A 17,456-nucleotide genomic window follows, 5' to 3' on the forward strand; every position below is an offset into this window, starting at 1 on the left:
TCATGATGTCACTATCTGTGTGAAAGCCTGATTTTCCATGATCAAATATAGTCCCTTGCCTTATAAAGGATTAACATGATATTTCTTACACATTTACAGACATTTGTAAATGTTTTGTTGACCAATACTTACAAAGTATTTATAAAGCTTTAAAGGGACCACTAATCTAAACTGTCCCATAGTAAGTTTGTAACATGAATTCATTAGATTCATCACATTTCTAGACTTACCTTAGCGTTCTCACGAGAGACTTCACACTCAAACTTGGCGGATTCCTTCTCTTTGACCTCCACATCATGAAGAGGCATGCCGAACTCAACATGGGGTGCTAAAAATCATTCAGAAAATACGTTCATGAGCACACTCATATTCTTTGTAGCACATACCTTACATTACAATATACTTAGTTGATGCTTTTATTCGAAGTGGAACACCTTCAGGGCCAACAGTTGGAGCCCCCAGATGCCGCACACATACGCTACAGCAGTGTTTCTCAAACTTTTCATGTCATTCCCCCCTTCAGAGGAAGGGTGTCTGTCTGCGCCCCCCACGAGCAAAATTGTTACGAAAATACAATTCAATAGGCCTTCTTAAAGTTTATTAGAGGCTAAAATAAACGTATATGGCCTATGATGTTCTCTAAATATTAGTGAATAAATTAATGAAAATATTGTGATTGTAAAGTGAATGTGTTGACTTAATGGCAAAACAGAAAAGTATTAAAAAAGAAAAACCTTCTGAGTTCACGCGCCCCACCTCCAATACCTCCGCACCCCCCTAGGGGGGCTTCCGCCCCACTTTGAGAAACACTACACTACAGTATGTATTTCATATGATACAAAAAAACACATTTTCTCTTACGCTCAACGTAGAGGGAGGCGGAAGTCTTGAATTCCTTGGCGTCACATGTGAATGTCTTGGCATCATCAGGAGTACAATCCTTGATGATGAGTCTCCTGATGCGTCCATGAGCCTCCATGTCATACTTCTTGGTTTTGCGGATCTCCTGGCCCTCCCTGAGCCATTTGACCTCTGCGTTGTCCCTGGAGACTTCGCACTCAAATGTGGCACTGGCCTCTTCCTCAACCGTCTGGTCTTCCAGGGGTTTGGTGAACTCAACTGCTGGTTCTGTGATCAAATAGATTTAGAGATTTTTAATAAGATGTGTTGCGCCTTTTCTTCTCTGCTTTTATTGCGTGTATTATAATTTCTTATTCAAACATATTGTAAATGCGCAGGTCTACGCATTCAAATGTGTTGCAGGGTAATTGAAATTAATAAATGAATACAATTGTAACAATGATCTGACATACCATTCACTGTAAGCTTGGCTTTGGTCTTGAAATCCTTCGCGGTCAGTGTTACCTCTCCGGCCTCAGACAGTTTCACATCTCTCAGTTTGAGTGTGTGCAGTTTGCCCTCTGACCTCATGACAACCTGTTGAAAAATATTAAGTCCAGATTAATCATCAGGGTTTTATACCGTATGATTGTTTTTGAACATGAATGAACGTGATTGTTGTTGTCTTTGACAACATTAACATACATTTGACTAATAACTTGACATGATTCTCCTGTTTTAGGCATTCACTCAACCACACACACACACACACACACACACACACACACACACACACACACACACACACACACACACACACACACACACACACACACACACACACACACACACACACACACACACACACACACACACACACACACACACACACACACTTAAGCAGATAAAAATAACCACAGGCACACTGGAAGGGCAGCACAGCTCAGTCTTATCAGAAAAGCCTGTAGCATCAACACTCATCCAGCAGCCTAGAGGCAGCCCTTATATGCAGAAAATAACACTGCTAAGCCAAAAGCATTATGGAACAATAGTAATAATAATAATAGTAATAATAATAATAATAATAATAATAATAATAATAACAATAATAATACATCGGTTTTATATAGTTCTTTTCTTGGTCGCAATCATTACAATGCTTTACTGATGTACAGACATCAAATACATATTATTATATACGTATTGTTGATTCAAATGCGTTATTGGGTCAGCAATGTGTAGAATACAATGACATTTTCAAGATCAGAAATGCAACTTTACAGTAAGTACAGCAGTATAACTTTCAAAACTTTATGGACTGAATTCACTTACTCTGTCGCTAGCCTCAAGTTTCTGTCCAGCAAGGAACCATTCCACAGCAATTCCCTCAAAGGAGAGATCACAATCAAAGGTTGCGGTCTCCCCAGCAGTGACTGTAACATCCTTCATTGGTCTTGTAACGCTGATCACACGTGCTGCAGATTGTACAAACGACATTTTTAAGTCAACTGATGGTTGTTCCCTGTTCTTGTCAATAGCTGAGACCCCTGATGTGCATCAGCTGGCAATAACCAGCCATTGCTTTCAAGTTTCACAGCATCAAGAATAACGTGGAGATTCCACAGACTTATCACAGTGGGTGTCTTCTGAATTTGCATATTCATCCGTCTTAAAATGTATATGGTCAGCTTGAATGGTGGAACATGCTGGTCAGTCGGCCAATCAGGTTCCAGCCACTCTAGATAAGAGATGGTGGTGCCTCCAAAATAACCCTGGAACCCGATTGGCTACTGGCTATTGTCAGTGCTATCTGTGTTGCCGTCACTCAACATTCGCAGGAATTCCAGGAAAAAGGGAGAGGGACGAGAACATTTCCTACAGCATTTGCTATCGGTACTATTTAATATTTAATGAAGTGTGATTCACTGTTACAGTTTGACTTGTTAACTCTGTGCCTGTGTAGGTATCTATGTGTGTGCTTGGGGGTTGGTATGTGTTGCAGAATGCTCACCTTTGACTCTCAGCTGTGCGCTGGACTTGGCATTAGCAGCGGAGAAATCTACTGCACCAGCCATGTCCATGCGCACATTGTAGAGAATGAGCATGTGCTTTGTGCCCTCCTCCTTCTTTTCAACATCCTGAGGAAATAGAGCAAACCAAAAACTCAACTTCAACTTTTGCCATGTGTATAGCAAAAAAAGGACAACAGGTTATAAAAGCTTTGAAAAACATTTGGCTTCATATACAAAAAACATTTAAAAGAAAAAATCTGTTGGGACCTTAGATAAAGTAGATTAGATTAGATTAGATTCTTTAATGTCCCATAGGGATATTTGGTTTAACATCAGACTGTTCAGTTCCATCAGGTTATATCTTGTAGTACACATCTCACTTGCTATACATATAGACACCATTTTCACACATAGACACATAAACATCCTCAGACATTCACATACAATACATATACACACATCTATTCATATACGATCCAATATACACTCCTCTACATTACGAAGTAACAAGCTAGAAACTCACAGCAGACTGATGAAGAACTTCTCCCTTCAGCTTCCAGTTACCGTGAACATCTGCCTCAGAGATCTCAGTCTCAAAGCGGGCAGTCTCTGTCTCTGTTACCTCAACGCTGTACAGGGGGCGTACAACCTTGATGTCACGCTCTGTGGGGGGAAAAAATACACATGAGGAATTCCTGAATTAACAAAGAACTAGCAAAACACACACACACACACAAACAACAGCAAAAAAACACACATAAAACATATATCAAATCAACCAGTCTATTACCTTCAATGTTCAGCCTGGCTGTGGTTTTGTCTGATCCACAGTCACAGGTGTATTCACCAATGTTGGCCTTCTCAGCTTTCCTGATTGTAAGCATTCTCTTCTTTCCGTCAGATTTGATGAGGATACTCTTTGAGGGCACAAGCTCTTGGCCGTCCTTGAACCATTTAACGTCGGCAGATGACTTGCTAACTTCACACTGAAGGATGACTTCATCCTTCTCAACTGCAGTGTAATCTTGCAGCTTGGTGGTGAAGTAAATATCTCCCTCTGAAATAAAAGCAGTCATAGAAACAGTATAGTATTTTTTTTTAAATGTGTACTAGTTACCTGCACAATTCACTGTAAGTGCAGCTTACAATATATAACCCATTTACAAAAAAAGCAGTATATTTTGCAGCGTTATTTCAACGCTTAGATGATTAAACAGAGTGTATTTGGTCCCAGAGTGCTCTTTAAGTGTTGAATTAACACTGAATTTTTTAATCTGTACAATATGTATTCAAATAGTAAAAAAATTATATTTCAGAAGTACTTCAAGATTCATTACCGAGAACTGTGAGCATGGCCTCCGAGGTCTTGCCGAGGGCCTCTACTTTGATCATGGCAGTGTCATCAACAGACACTTCCTTGAAGGACAGGGTGTGCACCTTGCCCGCCTCGGACATGTGAACCAGCTTGCTAGGGTGCAGGCGCTTGTCGTTCTTGTACCAGGCCACCTGAATCTTGTCATGGGAAAGTTCAATCTTGAACTGTGCTGTCTCACGCTCCTTCACGGTCACATCCTTGATGGGCTTGACAAACTCAAGACGAATGCCTGGCAAGGAAGCAATTCAATGATGTTAATTCTGAAAGATAAACTGTCATATATCAAAACCATATACATATTCTACATACACATCTATATGCCATTTGGCTGTCATGTCACCACATCAATAACCTCCTACCTTGGATGATGAGTTTTCCGGTGGTTCTTTTGTCCTCAGCCTCAAAGATGTACTTGGCCTCGTCTTCATAAGCTGCACCCTTCACCACCAGAGTGTAAACCTTGCCCTCCTGGATCATCTCGAACTTATCGTCAGCCTGCAGTTCTTGGGAGCCCTTGACCCAGCGGAAAGTTTTGGGTACCCTGGACACCTCGATTTCGAACCTTGCTTCATCTTTCTCATACACATTCACATCACTCAGAGGAGTAATGAAAGTAATGGGAAGTTCTGAAAAAGTTGAAGAGAAAAAAATAAACGTGAATTGTGTGTGATTGGGGTTTTTAATTGTCAGATTGTAACACATAATCAGTACAGTAAGAAAATAAAGTGGTACCTTTAACTTTCAAGTTGGCAGCACACTTGGCGTTGGCTCCCTGGAAGCTAACCTCTCCGGTTTGGTCGACCATACAGTTATACAGTGTCAGAGTGTGTTTTGTACCCTCCTCAATAATTTCCACGTCCTGGTGAAGAAAGAGTGAGAAATAAAGAATTGGTCACTCTCATGGCAATGTTTTGATTCATACAGGGTTGTGTGGAAAACTAGGCAGGGGTGAAACATGCAAATGTGCTGTACTTACAGCAGAAGGGGAGAGGGCTACTCCCTTCAGTTTCCATTGGGCATGGACCTCAGTATCTGAGACTTCAACCTCAAACTTGGCTGTCTCTCCAGCGAAGAGCTCCACACCATACATGGGCTTGACCACTTTGATATCACGTGCTGCAATCGATTAGATGTTGTTCGAAATGATTAGATCACTGTTACAGCAGGTCATTATGAACTCACATTTGTGGCACACATACATTTAGATAACGTGCTTACCTTCAATGTTTATGTTGCAACTTGTCCTATCTGTTTCACAGTCACAAGTGTACTCTCCCTTATCTTTTTCTTCCACTTTCTTAATAACCAGAATCCTTCGTTTGCCGTCAGATTTCATCTGAACCATCTTGGAGGCCTTCAGCTCGGTCGCTTTGAAGTACCATCTCACTGGGACGTCTTTGGTCAACTCACAGTCAAGGGTGACCTCGTCCTTCTCAGTGGCGGTGTAATCTTGAAGTTTGACACAGAACTTGGCAGAGCCCTCTGTAAAACACACCATGTTACAGTTAGAAAACAATCATGATTGTCTTCTGTTGCTCATTTCGAGGGCCACTGCCATTTGGCTGCCAAAATATTACATGGCAGCAGTGAAATTACACTGTTACAGAGACAGACAACAAGAAAGAAAGAAAGAAAGAAAGAAAGAAAGAAAGAAAGAAAGAAAGAAAGAAAGAAAGAAAGAAAGAAAGAAAGAAAGAACGAAAGAAACAAAGAACGAAAGAAAGAACGAAAGAAAGACAGAAAGTAGAGAACAAAAATGAGTGAAACCAGGGTTACCTAAAACCTTCAGGTTTGCAGTTGAGGAGAGTCCTTTAGCCTCTTTGGCCTCTGCCGTAATTTGGCAGGTATCATCTAGAGTGACCTCCTTTATTTCTAAACTGTGTTTGTTTCCATCGACACGGATTAACACCGTTCGGGTCGGATGCAATTTTATTTCATTCTTGTACCACGTAATGGGTACATTCTCATGAGATAGTTCAAGCTCAAACCGAGCAGTTTCAGTTTCTTTCACAGTTTGATCCGACAATGGCGAGATGAACTTGAGCCGCATGCCTATAATGTATTAGTCCAGGGCATAACACATACATTAAGCTTCACTACTTCTAACAAAATGTCATCACAAATCTACAGTGGAACTAAGAAGCAAAACATTACATTACATAAACGTTAAATACACAAGTACAAATCTGATATTTTTTACGTACAATGTACCATCCTTTTTTACTTTTAAACCATACAGTATGAAATAAGTACCAACTGAGAGACCATCAAAGAACTCACCCTCTACGACCAGAGTGGCAGTTGACCTTTTGCCCATCACCTCAATTGTATATGTGTCCTCATCCTCAAACTCACACTGGTTTACAACCAACATATGTTTATATCCATCATCAATTATTTCAAATTTAGTGGAAGAAGTTATGATTTCCGAGCTTCTAAACCACATGACCTTAGTCACTTCCTTATTGATGACACATTCAAACTTTGCCTGTTTCTTTTCATGCACAGACACGTTGGTCAGAGGCACTTCGAAGTCGATTTCCAGCTCTGAGAGATGTGGATAAAAACAGCCCTCGAGGTTATTGAAGAACGTGATGAGAGCTTTGTTCCAACCTGTGAATGACATTGTACATGTATACATATACATATTTATCTAGTGGGACAACAAACTTACCTTTAACATTAAGCATTGCGCTTGTAATGGCATTGAGAGCCTGGTAAGACACTTCACCAGCTTGGTCAAGCTGGACATTTTTCAGAGTGAGGAATCTCTTTGCTCCCTCCATTTTGATATCACAAGTCTGATAAGCAAACAAACAGAACATGATGTTAGAAACAGAAATGTTGTGATTTAGAATGAGAGGTGAAAAGATTTATGCCAGCATTCAAGAAAAGAAAAATGAAACATTACCGGTGATCTAGTAAGAACTTGTCCCCCAAGCTTCCATTCTCCAGGAATATCATCCTCAGAGATTTCAGTCTCAAAGGAAGCCTCATCTTTCTCAACGATTTCCACACTTGCGAGAGGCTTCAAGACCTCAGCCTCACGTTCTGTGAACAGGAAATAAATAGAACCTTTAAAATTCATTGTCATTTCTAAATGACACACAGCCTGGAATAATTAAGTGTTTTGTTCAATTCTGATTGTGGAGATGACAGGCCATCGATAGCGATGAGGTGGTTTTCTACTGTTCTACCACTTCTTCAACACCTTCATTGTTATCATTACTGCATTTCTTAATTTTAAAACTTGCAACTTTGGAAAAAAAAGCACCAGTAACAGATGCACACAAACCTCCAAGTGTAAGCTTGGCTGCGTATCTACGTCCTTCCACTTCAATGGAATACTCCCCAACATCGTCAGGAGCCGCATTCTTGACGGTCAACGCAAGCTCTTTGCCATCCTTCTTGATCTCAGTTTTGTCTGTGGGTTCAACTGGAATTTCATCGTCACCCTTGAACCACTTGAAGTTGGGAGTGTCCTTGTAGAGCTCACACTTGAAAGTTGCGGCCGTCTTGGGTTTGACGTGCTGATCCCTCAGAGGCTTCACAATCCAATCCTTGATGATTTCTGTCAGGAAACATTTTCATAATATGCTTCAGGGTGTAGCGTATAGGCAGGTGCATTTATTATGTAAACAATATTATTATTACATTACGATGTAATACTAGTCTTTGAAAGTCATGTTCTTACCAATTACTTTGACTGTGGACTTGGTGTCGATGATGTCGCCAGATGCGGTCGCCACTTCACAAGTGTAAAGACCAGCATCACTCTCATCACTGTTCTGAATGGTTATTGCGTGTTGCATTCCAATTACATTGATGTTCAGCTTTCCAGGAATACTCTTCAGTACTTGGCCATCCCTCTTCCAGACGACATCCCTCTCTTTGTTCAACTCACAAGTCAGGTACAAATGTTGACCCTTCATGGCAGATGTCTCCTCATCAAGAGGCTTGGTGAATTTCACTGGCAACTCTACAAACACAAAAAGCAAACAAATAAAACTTGTTCCAAGTATATGGTTTAATAACACATAATATTAAAAAAGTACTAAATAATATGGCTTAGATAAAAAAGACGTACCTTCAACAATTAGCTTGGCAACTGATGTTGCCTCCTTGCCTGCATTCTTGGCAACACAAGTGTATTCACCAGCATCAGAAAGCTGGACATCAATGATCATCAACTTGCGATCCTTGCCGTCAGACGTGAACTTGTGCTTGGGGCCCTCCCTCAAGTTGCTGCCGTCTTTCATCCAGGTGGTCACAGCCGTGGAAGGTGTGATTTCACACTCAAACAGAGCAGAGGCACCAACATCTGACTCAGCCTCCTGTATTGTGATGTCCTTCAGAGGTTTGGTAAACTTCAGAGGCACAGCCTTCAGTTTGAAGCCAGCAAATGGTGGCTCCTCTCCAGGTGGCTTGCCTCCAGCCTTGCCCCTGCCTCTGCCAGCTTCACCAGGGGAAGGTGTTTGTTTCGCTGAAAGTAAAATTAAGCAGTTTTATACGTTTTTTTGCTATTGCTGCTTAATTTGTTTTTAAAAAATGTAACTTTCCTTACTCACCTTTAAGTCCTCTGCCTCTGCCTGCACCTCCTGCTTCATCTTTTGGTGTTCCCTCTATTGAAACAAAAAATAATTTATAATATGTCTGATTCACAACAAGGTTCTAATTTCCTCAATGTCCGTGAGAAAAAGGAGACAATGTGACTTTACTTACCACCATGTACGCTAGCACAGAGTTTTGCTATTGATATAATGCATTATATGGAAATGAACAAAGATGGCCGATGTTTTGTATGAACGGATTGCAGAATACTTACCACCTCATTAGCAAGCATGAAGTTTTGTAATGACCATTAAAGCGTCATAATGAAAATGAAAAACAAAAAACAAATGACTGAAGTTTTGTATGAACAGAATGCCGAATGATGGACAACACGTGAAATAATGGAAAAAAAGGATGGTGTCTATGTCAATGGATTGTGGAATGAGGACCAGTAGACAGACACAACACAATACAAACATTGACACAATGCACATACACACACACAACATACACATAACCATTAACACAATACACATACACTAAAGCAGGGCTATTCAAATGGCGGCCCTGGGGCCAGATGCGGCCCTTGGACAGCAAGGTTCTGGCCCCCCACAAGACCCTTCAAATACAGAATTTCGTTAAAAGTATGGGCGCCGTTATCATGCTGAAACGGGACACGGGATGTTAAAATGCAGGAAATTACATCTAAGAAATGCTAAATTGTCTGGGGGAGGACCCCCAGACCCTCCACTTCAATGAAGTCTCCCATATTTTTTTCATTTACAGCCGGCAACCATAATACATACGTATAGTTCGGCCCCTTTACTGGGAGGAAATGGGAAAAATGGCCCTCGTTGAAATATAATTGAATACCCCTGCACTGAAGCAATGTAACATAAAAGTGACAGCATGAGACAGACAACACAATAACACAGTCATGGTTAAAAAAGGATGGGGACATGGAAAAATGGAAAATGTAAGAACTGAGATGAATGAGTATTATTGGCGATGAAATGCGTCCATTGAGAGCGATGAGGTTGCGATGAGGAGCGATGAGGAGTCAGCACACTTTCTCAGCCAAATTCTCACCTCGTCTAGGACCAAATCCTCCTGGAGTCTCAACTGCTCCCTCCTCAGGTTCACCTTCCCAGTCCTCATCAGGAACAAGTTCCCATCCCCAGGAGTCTTCTTCTCCCTCCAGCACCTCAGTCTGTAACTCTTCCACCTCTTCTTCAAACTGAGTAGAAATTTTCCTCATTTGGACAACTTGAGGTGATACCACTTTCGAAGCAGACAGCTTATCTTTCGTGGTGTGCTTTGCTTCTTCTGGCCCTGGTTTTTCAGGTGGTGAGGGTTTTGTTACTTTTTTCAGAGTGACAGACTCAACTGAGTCCTTGGGTGAAACCTTTTTAGGTAGTCTTTTGACATCAGTACTTGGTTTCCTCTCCATAGAAATCGTTGATTCACCAGCTTTAGGTTTTAGTTTCTCAACCTGTGGTGAGGGTGTCTTTTTCATCTCAATGCTCTTGGTTATCTCGACTGCCTTGGGTGTAGGTGAAGGTGTCTTTTTCATTTCAATGCCTTTGGTGAGCTCAACTGCCTTGGGTGTAGGTGTCTTTTTCATCTCAATGCTCTTGGTGAGCTCAACTGGCTTGAGAGTAATGTCTTTATCCTTTTGGTCCTCTGGCTTCTGCCCAATCTTTTTCTGCACTGCAGGCTTGTCTTCTGCTTTTGGACTAGGTTCTGTTTTCTTGATAGGGCTGAGCTTTTTGGGACTTGGTTTCTGCTCATCTTCATATGGAGCTTCTTCCTTTGCGGTAACCTTAGGCTCTTTGTCTGGCGTTGCATGTTTCTTAACTTTTATAGGTTCCTCTTCAGACTTTCTCAATGTGTCATCTTTCGCAGGTCGGTCACCCTTCTGGAAAGTAATCTGCTCACGACCCTTTTCTACATCTTTCTTTTCTGGTGGCAATTCACCAGCCTCTGGTTTGCCAGGCTTATCAGTTGCCCGTAATTTAACCATCTCCTGCTCTTTTTCAATTGATGGTAATTTTGAGATTTTCTTTGGTGCTAATCCAGAGACCTCAGGCCCTTCATCTTTTGTTATTTCACCCTTTTTAATTGGCGTCTTTTCGTTTACTTCCCTGTCATCATGCACTTTATCTGCCGTTTCAGGGACTTCATCTTTAGGTGTCTCTGATTGCATTTGGTCAGACACAGATTCTTTAGGGCTATCGTGTTTTTTCGGTCTCTCATCTTTTGATGGTCTTTCGATCGCCTTTAAGGACGTAGGTTCTTTTTGTTTAGAATCTTTAATACTATCTTTTCTTTCTTTTTCATCTTCCTGTTTAATAGGTTTTTCAAATGGCTTAAATTTTACAACATCTTTTTCTTTCTCTCCTGATGGCAGCTTTGACACTTTCTTTTTCGCTAAACCAGGAGGTTGAATTTCCTCATCTTTTGGTGTCTTTATTTTATGTTCTGGTTCTTTTATCTTTTTCATATCTGGCTTTTCGACTGCTGTTTCCAGCTGCTCAGTAACTGACGGTGTATCAGGAACATCCGCTTTGGGTAATTGTGATGGTTCAGACACAATATCTTTATGAGTTCCATCTTGTAATGGTCGTTCTGCCCGCTCCGGGATAGTAATCTCTGATTTCTCTCTGCTATCGGCTAATCTGTCTTTTACTGGCTTTTCACTTTCTTTATCAGTCTTGGGTTTTTCAAATGGCTTTAATTTAACAGTCTCCTGTTCTTTTTCATCTGATGGCAATCTTGATACTTTTTTCTTAGCTAAAGCAGGGGCCTTGGGTTCTTCATCTTTTGAGGTCTTTGTTTTCTTGGCATCTGTCTTGTCCTCAGCCTTTTCATGTTGTTTGGCTACTGGAAGTTTTTCAGTAACATCCTCTTTGGGTGACATTGATGGTTCAGAGACAGGCTCTTTAAAGCTCTCATCCTTTGTTGGCCTATCAGATTCTGGGAAAGTATTTGGCTTTCTCTCTGTGTGTTCCACATCTTTTAAAGGTTTTTCAGCTTCTTTAGTAGGCTTCTCAAAGGGTTTCAACTTAACAGTCTCCTGTTCTTTCTCATCTGAAGGTAACCTTGATATTTTCTTTTTACCTACTGATGGAGCTTTGGGTTCTTCATCCTTTGGTGTCCTTGTCTTCTTGGGGCCTGTCTTTTCATCAACCTTTTCATGTTTTTCAGCAATGGAAGGTTTTTCAATTGTATCATCTTTCTGTAATTTTGATGGTTCAGTGACAGCTTCTTTGAAACCCTCATCCTTTGATGGCCTGTCAGATTTTGGGAAAGTAGTTGGCTTTCTCTCCCTGTCATCAACTGCACTATCTTTAACAGGTTTCTCCATTTCTTTAGTAGGCTTCTCAAATGGCTTTAACTTAACACTCTCCTGTTCTTTCTCGTCTGATGGTAGCCTTGATATTTTTTTCTTAACTAAACCAGGAGCTTTGGTTTCTTCATCTTTTGGTGTCTTGTCTGTCTTTATACCTCCCTTTTCTGGAACCTTTTCATCTTCAGGGACGACAGGCTCTTTTGTGCTACTTTCAATCTCTACGTCTTTTTCTTTTGCTGTAAACTGGTCAGATATTTCTGTGGCTGGCCTATCTGTTAAAGTTTTATCACCTCTTTGGAAAGTGTAAGGTTCTCTATCTTCATCTCTTGTTGTCTTTGCAATCTCATCTCTCTCTGGCTTAGTAGGTTTTTCAAATGGTTTTAGCTTAACTGTCTCCTGTTCTTGGTCTTTCTGAGGTAGTTTAGTCACTTTCTTTTTCGTTAAGATTGGGGCTGCAGGTTCAGGCTGGTCTTGCTTGACAGTCTTCTTCGGGACTTTCTTGATCTCGGGTTTCCTCTCACCCTCCTCATCTTTAGTTGGAGTTTTAGTCACCATGTCAGTAAATTCATCAGTGTCAGTCTTACGTATATGTTCTGCAGGTTTTTTCGCTTGTACTTGTTCAGTTTTGTTTTCCTGAACATCTGTTCTAATCTCAGTTCTTCCTTCCTCAAATGGCAGAATACTCCTCTCATATTCATGCCGACTTGTCTCTGTGACTTCGGATGAGGTCTTAGAGTAAACTGTTATCTTTTGTTCAGCGGTATCAGTTATTCCGACTGTCCTTAGCAGTATTCCAACCTGTTGGGGCTCCTCATCCTTCGGAGGCTTGATCATTTTTCGGAGTTTAATGACCTCATGCTCCTCTTGGTCCTTGGACAGGACTTTAGTAACTTTCTTTAATGTTGGGAGTGTGAATGTCTCCTCCTCCTCAATGCGAACTGTACGCTTTTGTTTTGCTTTGTCTGAGACAATTGTACACAAAAATGACACAACAGTTGAACACAGACCAAACAGAACAGTTACGTCAAAGACACAACACAAACTAAATACATTTCACCATAATGACGAACAACCTACTTCAGTAAACAAACTAGACAAAAACTTGACAAACAACACACATATGGCACACTTACAATATTCTAATGCATGTGAAAAGTTAAGTGCAAATTTCAAGAAAATCACATTTATGCATATGCAACTTTAAAACTCATATACACATGTAAGAGTTTGTATTCGAAAGGAAAATATCTTCATACCTTTCCTAGCGGGTCCAGGGGCCTGTACTCCCTCTCCTGCAAATTAGAGAAAGTTTAACTATTTCATACACACGTCAATTTGAAAGTGTCACTTACTGCTTAAGAATCCTTTGTGAAGCTTGGTACACATTAGGTTAGTTTAAATTAGTGCAGCAAAAGAAATGCCAAATGCCTCAGCTCTTTGGCATCAACTACAACTAGGGTAAAGATGATCATTTGTCATCTTAAAAAGGTTAATTGTGTAGATTTCAAGAATTACTGAAAGACTAGTGAAGATTTGTTAAACTAGTGAAACTAGTGAAAGAGTAGTGGTGATTTGTTAAAAAAAACAAAAAAACAAGACAGACATTGCAGTTTGTAAAATGGCAACCAAGATAAAGTTATACATGTAGTAAGAGACATTAGAATACAATTAGTTAGACATATTTTTAAAGTCATACATTAGACACACACATATGGTACTACACATTAGAACATACAACCAAGAATAAAGAAAACCTTTATACCTTCTGAAGGGGAAAACTTCTCTTGCACGGGAGATGGTGTTTTCTTAGGGGAAAGTTTCTTCTCCATAGGAGTCACTTTAAAAATAAGTATGCCAAGAAATAATGGGTATGTGAAGGACATGACTGCGTTGTCAAGACTGGTTAGGAAGCTTACACACAGTACATTATAACAATACATACACACACACATACACACAGCAATGTATGAATACATCACATTAGAATAAGATGGAAAACAACAACAAATATGGTAGGTAAAAAGAACTGCCCTTTATGTTTGGTATACCTTGTTCAACTGTGTCAGAAACTGGAGTTTCTTCAGCAGGTGCACGGTGGTCTAAGAAGAGTTACCATTTGTTTTAATAACAATTCAAAAAGAGGATTCAGGACAAAGATTCAAGAACAACAGTATCAAGAGAAGACACACAGACAACAATTATTCAAAACAATAAGGACAGACAGACAGACAATGAAGAAGACAATCATGTGTAAGACAATTAAGAGTTAAGAAAAGAGAATGGAATGGTGAGGATGATGATGATGATCATAAAATGGAAAAAGAAATGAAGAAGAGAAAAGAAGAGTGCTATTAGTCTCGGCAAAACAATTGCCTGCACAAATACCTTTCATAGGAGCAGTTTGTTCTTGAGTTATTTTAGTCTCTTCAACTTCTGCTCTCCCTTTGACGCTCCCTATCTCATCATGTGGAGCTTTTGGAAGAGCTTTATCTTTGGGAGACTCACCCTTACGGGCAACTTCTGAAGGGGTGGGCCGAGCCTCAGGAGTTTCCCTTTCTACTTCTTCTTTTCCAGAGACAGGTGGCTCTGGTTTATAGGCAACATGCTCTTTTGGAGAAACTTTTTTCTTTGTTTCTTTGTCTTCTTTCTTCTTGGGTGACTCTTTGGCTTGGACATGTCTTTTCTGGTAGTCACTGTCTGATATTGTCTTTTTAGGTACTGTCTGTTCCCTCTGTTTTTCAATAGGTGCGTGTTTATCTATTTTTGCTGTCTGTTCACCGCCATCAAACCTCCCCTTTTCAGGCGCTTCAACTGTTTCTTTTGGATACTCTACTGTTTCATGCGTAGCTTCTTGAGGCTGTCTCCGTACCTCCCTTTTCTCTTGTACTATTTCTTGAGACTTGACTTCATATCTGGACTCTTCTCTGGGCTCAGCCTTGTATTCTGTTTGGTATTCTCTTGTTTTCTGAGTAAATTCTTGCTGAACTACTCCCTGCTTAGGTGGTTCTGGTTTGGAATCAACTCTAACTGTTGCCTTAGGTTCATCCTTGTAGAACTGCTCTGGGTGCTGCAATGTCTCCTGTCTCCCTGCCTGCCTTACTTGAGCCACAGTCTCAGATTTTATTTCTGTCTTCAGCTCAGCCTTTTTATGTTGTTGTGTGTACTCTTTGTCTTTAATGTATTCCTGGGGTTTTGGAGAATCTGTTTCAAAGACAGCTTCTTGCTTTGTGATAGTTTTTTGAGCCCTATCCTCGACTTTATATTCTGTCTTCGCCTCAACCTTGGTCTCAACTTTATATTCTGCCTTGGGTATCTCCCTTTTCTCTAAGACCATTTCTTGCGCCTTGATTCCATATCTTTCTTCCCTAGGTTCTGGTGTGTACTCGGCTTGTTGTCCTATCACTTTGTGGACATCTCCTGGCTCTAAAACACTTCTTTGCACTTTGTCATCACCCTTAACTTCTGCTTTCATTTCAACCTCATGGTATTGCTTGGGGTATTGTACTGTTTCTTGACTGACCTCATGTTTAAAGACTATTTCTTGAGCCATAGATTTTGACTTCATTTCTGACTCAAGCATGGGGCCTTGATGCTCTCTGGGGTACTGAGGTCTATCTAAGATGGCTTCCCTAGGCTTCACCTCATACATACCTTGTTCTGACTTAGGTTCAGTCCTGTACTCTGTCTTTTGCTGTACTGTTTGGTAAAAGGTTTCTGGCTCTAAAACTGTCTTTTGAGCTTCATGGACAACTTCTTGTTTGAAAGCCACTTGGGTTACTGACATTTCTTTTGAAGCAGACACTACTGTTCTGCCAAATGGTACATCTTCATATGATTCTCTTAGTTCCATCTTCTCAGCCCTGACCGACTGTGTCACAGTCTTAGGGACGTCTTCTGTCCTTGTATAAGTTGTCATTACTTTGTTGAGGCAAGAAACGCAAGATTTCACCATGAAGCGGTGACAAGTGGACAGACAACACAAAGGGACAGCACAGGAATTACTCAGACAAGTAGACACAAAAACTTTGAAGATGTTTAAATCAAGACTAACACTAATACAGTACATTAAACATCGTAGCAGTTTAATAATCTTTGGTATTAACTCTGAACACCTTCTGGATGAATTCAATCAATAAGTTGATTGAATTCAAGTCACTTTATTTCCAGATGGATTTAACTTTTAACTAAATTAACAAAAATGTACATCTGGAAACCATATCAATGTCCTCAAGCCTACCTGTGGTGGGAGTAAACTCCTCGTCCTTTTTAGGTTTAGTTACAGCTATTTTCTCAGGCGGTGCTTCTGGCTTTTTAACGTCAACAGCTTAAAGACAGACAGACAGACAATCAACATGACATAGTAGGGACAAAATAAACGTGAGAAAGATGCAAAAGATTTAAAAGATTCAAATGCAAAACACTATGCACAAGTTCATAAAGACAAGAGAAGAAATGTTTAAAAAGAACAAAGAAACATACAACTGTGCTTTTTAAGATAAGACAAGTTGGCACTAAACGCGCCTAAGCACACAGTATTCATGCAAAAGAAGATGTTAAGATCAATAAGATAGCTAGAATAAGAAAATATACCTGTTGGCTTGGAAACCTCTTTTGGAGAAACCGTTTTAGGTGTTTTTGGTTTCTCTGTTTTTGGTTCTACTTTAAGTTCCTCTGGCCTTCCCTTTGCCATTTCTTCCTTTTCAGGAGGAGAAGGCATCACACGTTGTGTTGGTTCTACTTTCTTACTAGGAACATGAGGAATGTCTTGTTGTTTAATTGGTTCAGCTTGTTTCTGAACAGATTCAGGAACCACTGCTTTTGGTGGTTCCACCTTTGGTTGTTCTTGGGTCACTGGTTCTGCCTTTTTGGTGGCAACAGGGGTATGGGGTTTAGATGGTTCCGATTTTCCTGGTTCCACCTTTGCTTTTTCAACCGGAGGAGGAACAGGCTCTACCCTCTTTGTTTCAACAGGAGATGTAGTGGCTGGTTTTGCTGGTTCCATCTTGGGTTTTTCAGCCACTGATTTTGGCTTCTCCACCAATTCAGGAGTATGTGCTGTTTCAACTGGGGTGGGGAAAACCTCTTTTTGTTTTGGTGTCTTGACGCCCTTCACATCCGTTGCAACTTTAAAAGAAATGTTTACTGAGTAGTTTCCTTTTCACCTCAAAACATAGGCTTACCTAGTCTAACTAGCAAGATTGAAGAATTAACTGAATATCAATATCACAAGCATACATGTACAAGGCAAGAAAAGAATCAAAGACAGCACAAAAGAGGTCACTTGTCGTGAAGAGAACCAGACAACAACACAAAGTCATACATAAGA

At 40.4% G+C, this 17,456-nt stretch overlaps 1 protein-coding gene across 29 annotated transcripts in view; it reads right to left on the reverse strand.

The window, feature by feature from the left end:
* The window catches only part of ttn.1 (titin, tandem duplicate 1), a 159,767-nt gene that overhangs the window by 85,921 nt on the left and 56,390 nt on the right, over positions 1-17,456 (reverse strand). For 14 of the 29 annotated variants that reach the window (XM_063213114.1, XM_063213120.1, XM_063213116.1 and 11 more), the window contains 27 exons: positions 16,721-17,254; positions 16,368-16,454; positions 14,516-16,048; positions 14,179-14,229; positions 13,893-13,967; positions 13,387-13,422; positions 9,868-13,092; positions 8,796-8,849; positions 8,315-8,710; positions 7,922-8,206; positions 7,523-7,798; positions 7,139-7,278; positions 6,902-7,028; positions 6,508-6,774; positions 6,004-6,279; positions 5,446-5,709; positions 5,204-5,343; positions 4,960-5,086; positions 4,587-4,853; positions 4,190-4,456; positions 3,643-3,909; positions 3,376-3,515; positions 2,852-2,978; positions 2,173-2,315; positions 1,314-1,437; positions 862-1,128; positions 231-328 (listed from right to left, as the gene is read on the reverse strand). In XM_063213114.1, the coding sequence (XP_063069184.1) occupies positions 231-328; positions 862-1,128; positions 1,314-1,437; positions 2,173-2,315; positions 2,852-2,978; positions 3,376-3,515; positions 3,643-3,909; positions 4,190-4,456; positions 4,587-4,853; positions 4,960-5,086; positions 5,204-5,343; positions 5,446-5,709; positions 6,004-6,279; positions 6,508-6,774; positions 6,902-7,028; positions 7,139-7,278; positions 7,523-7,798; positions 7,922-8,206; positions 8,315-8,710; positions 8,796-8,849; positions 9,868-13,092; positions 13,387-13,422; positions 13,893-13,967; positions 14,179-14,229; positions 14,516-16,048; positions 16,368-16,454; positions 16,721-17,254 (9,593 nt within the window). The remainder of the gene's footprint in view (positions 1-230; positions 329-861; positions 1,129-1,313; positions 1,438-2,172; positions 2,316-2,851; positions 2,979-3,375; positions 3,516-3,642; positions 3,910-4,189; positions 4,457-4,586; positions 4,854-4,959; positions 5,087-5,203; positions 5,344-5,445; positions 5,710-6,003; positions 6,280-6,507; positions 6,775-6,901; positions 7,029-7,138; positions 7,279-7,522; positions 7,799-7,921; positions 8,207-8,314; positions 8,711-8,795; positions 8,850-9,867; positions 13,093-13,386; positions 13,423-13,892; positions 13,968-14,178; positions 14,230-14,515; positions 16,049-16,367; positions 16,455-16,720; positions 17,255-17,456) is intronic. The other 15 variants (XM_063213133.1, XM_063213129.1, XM_063213127.1 and 12 more) reach the window with 7 other exon arrangements.

Source organism: Engraulis encrasicolus, chromosome 13 (genome assembly GCF_034702125.1).
Source record: "Engraulis encrasicolus isolate BLACKSEA-1 chromosome 13, IST_EnEncr_1.0, whole genome shotgun sequence".
NCBI classification, from domain to species: Eukaryota; Metazoa; Chordata; class Actinopteri; order Clupeiformes; family Engraulidae; genus Engraulis; species Engraulis encrasicolus.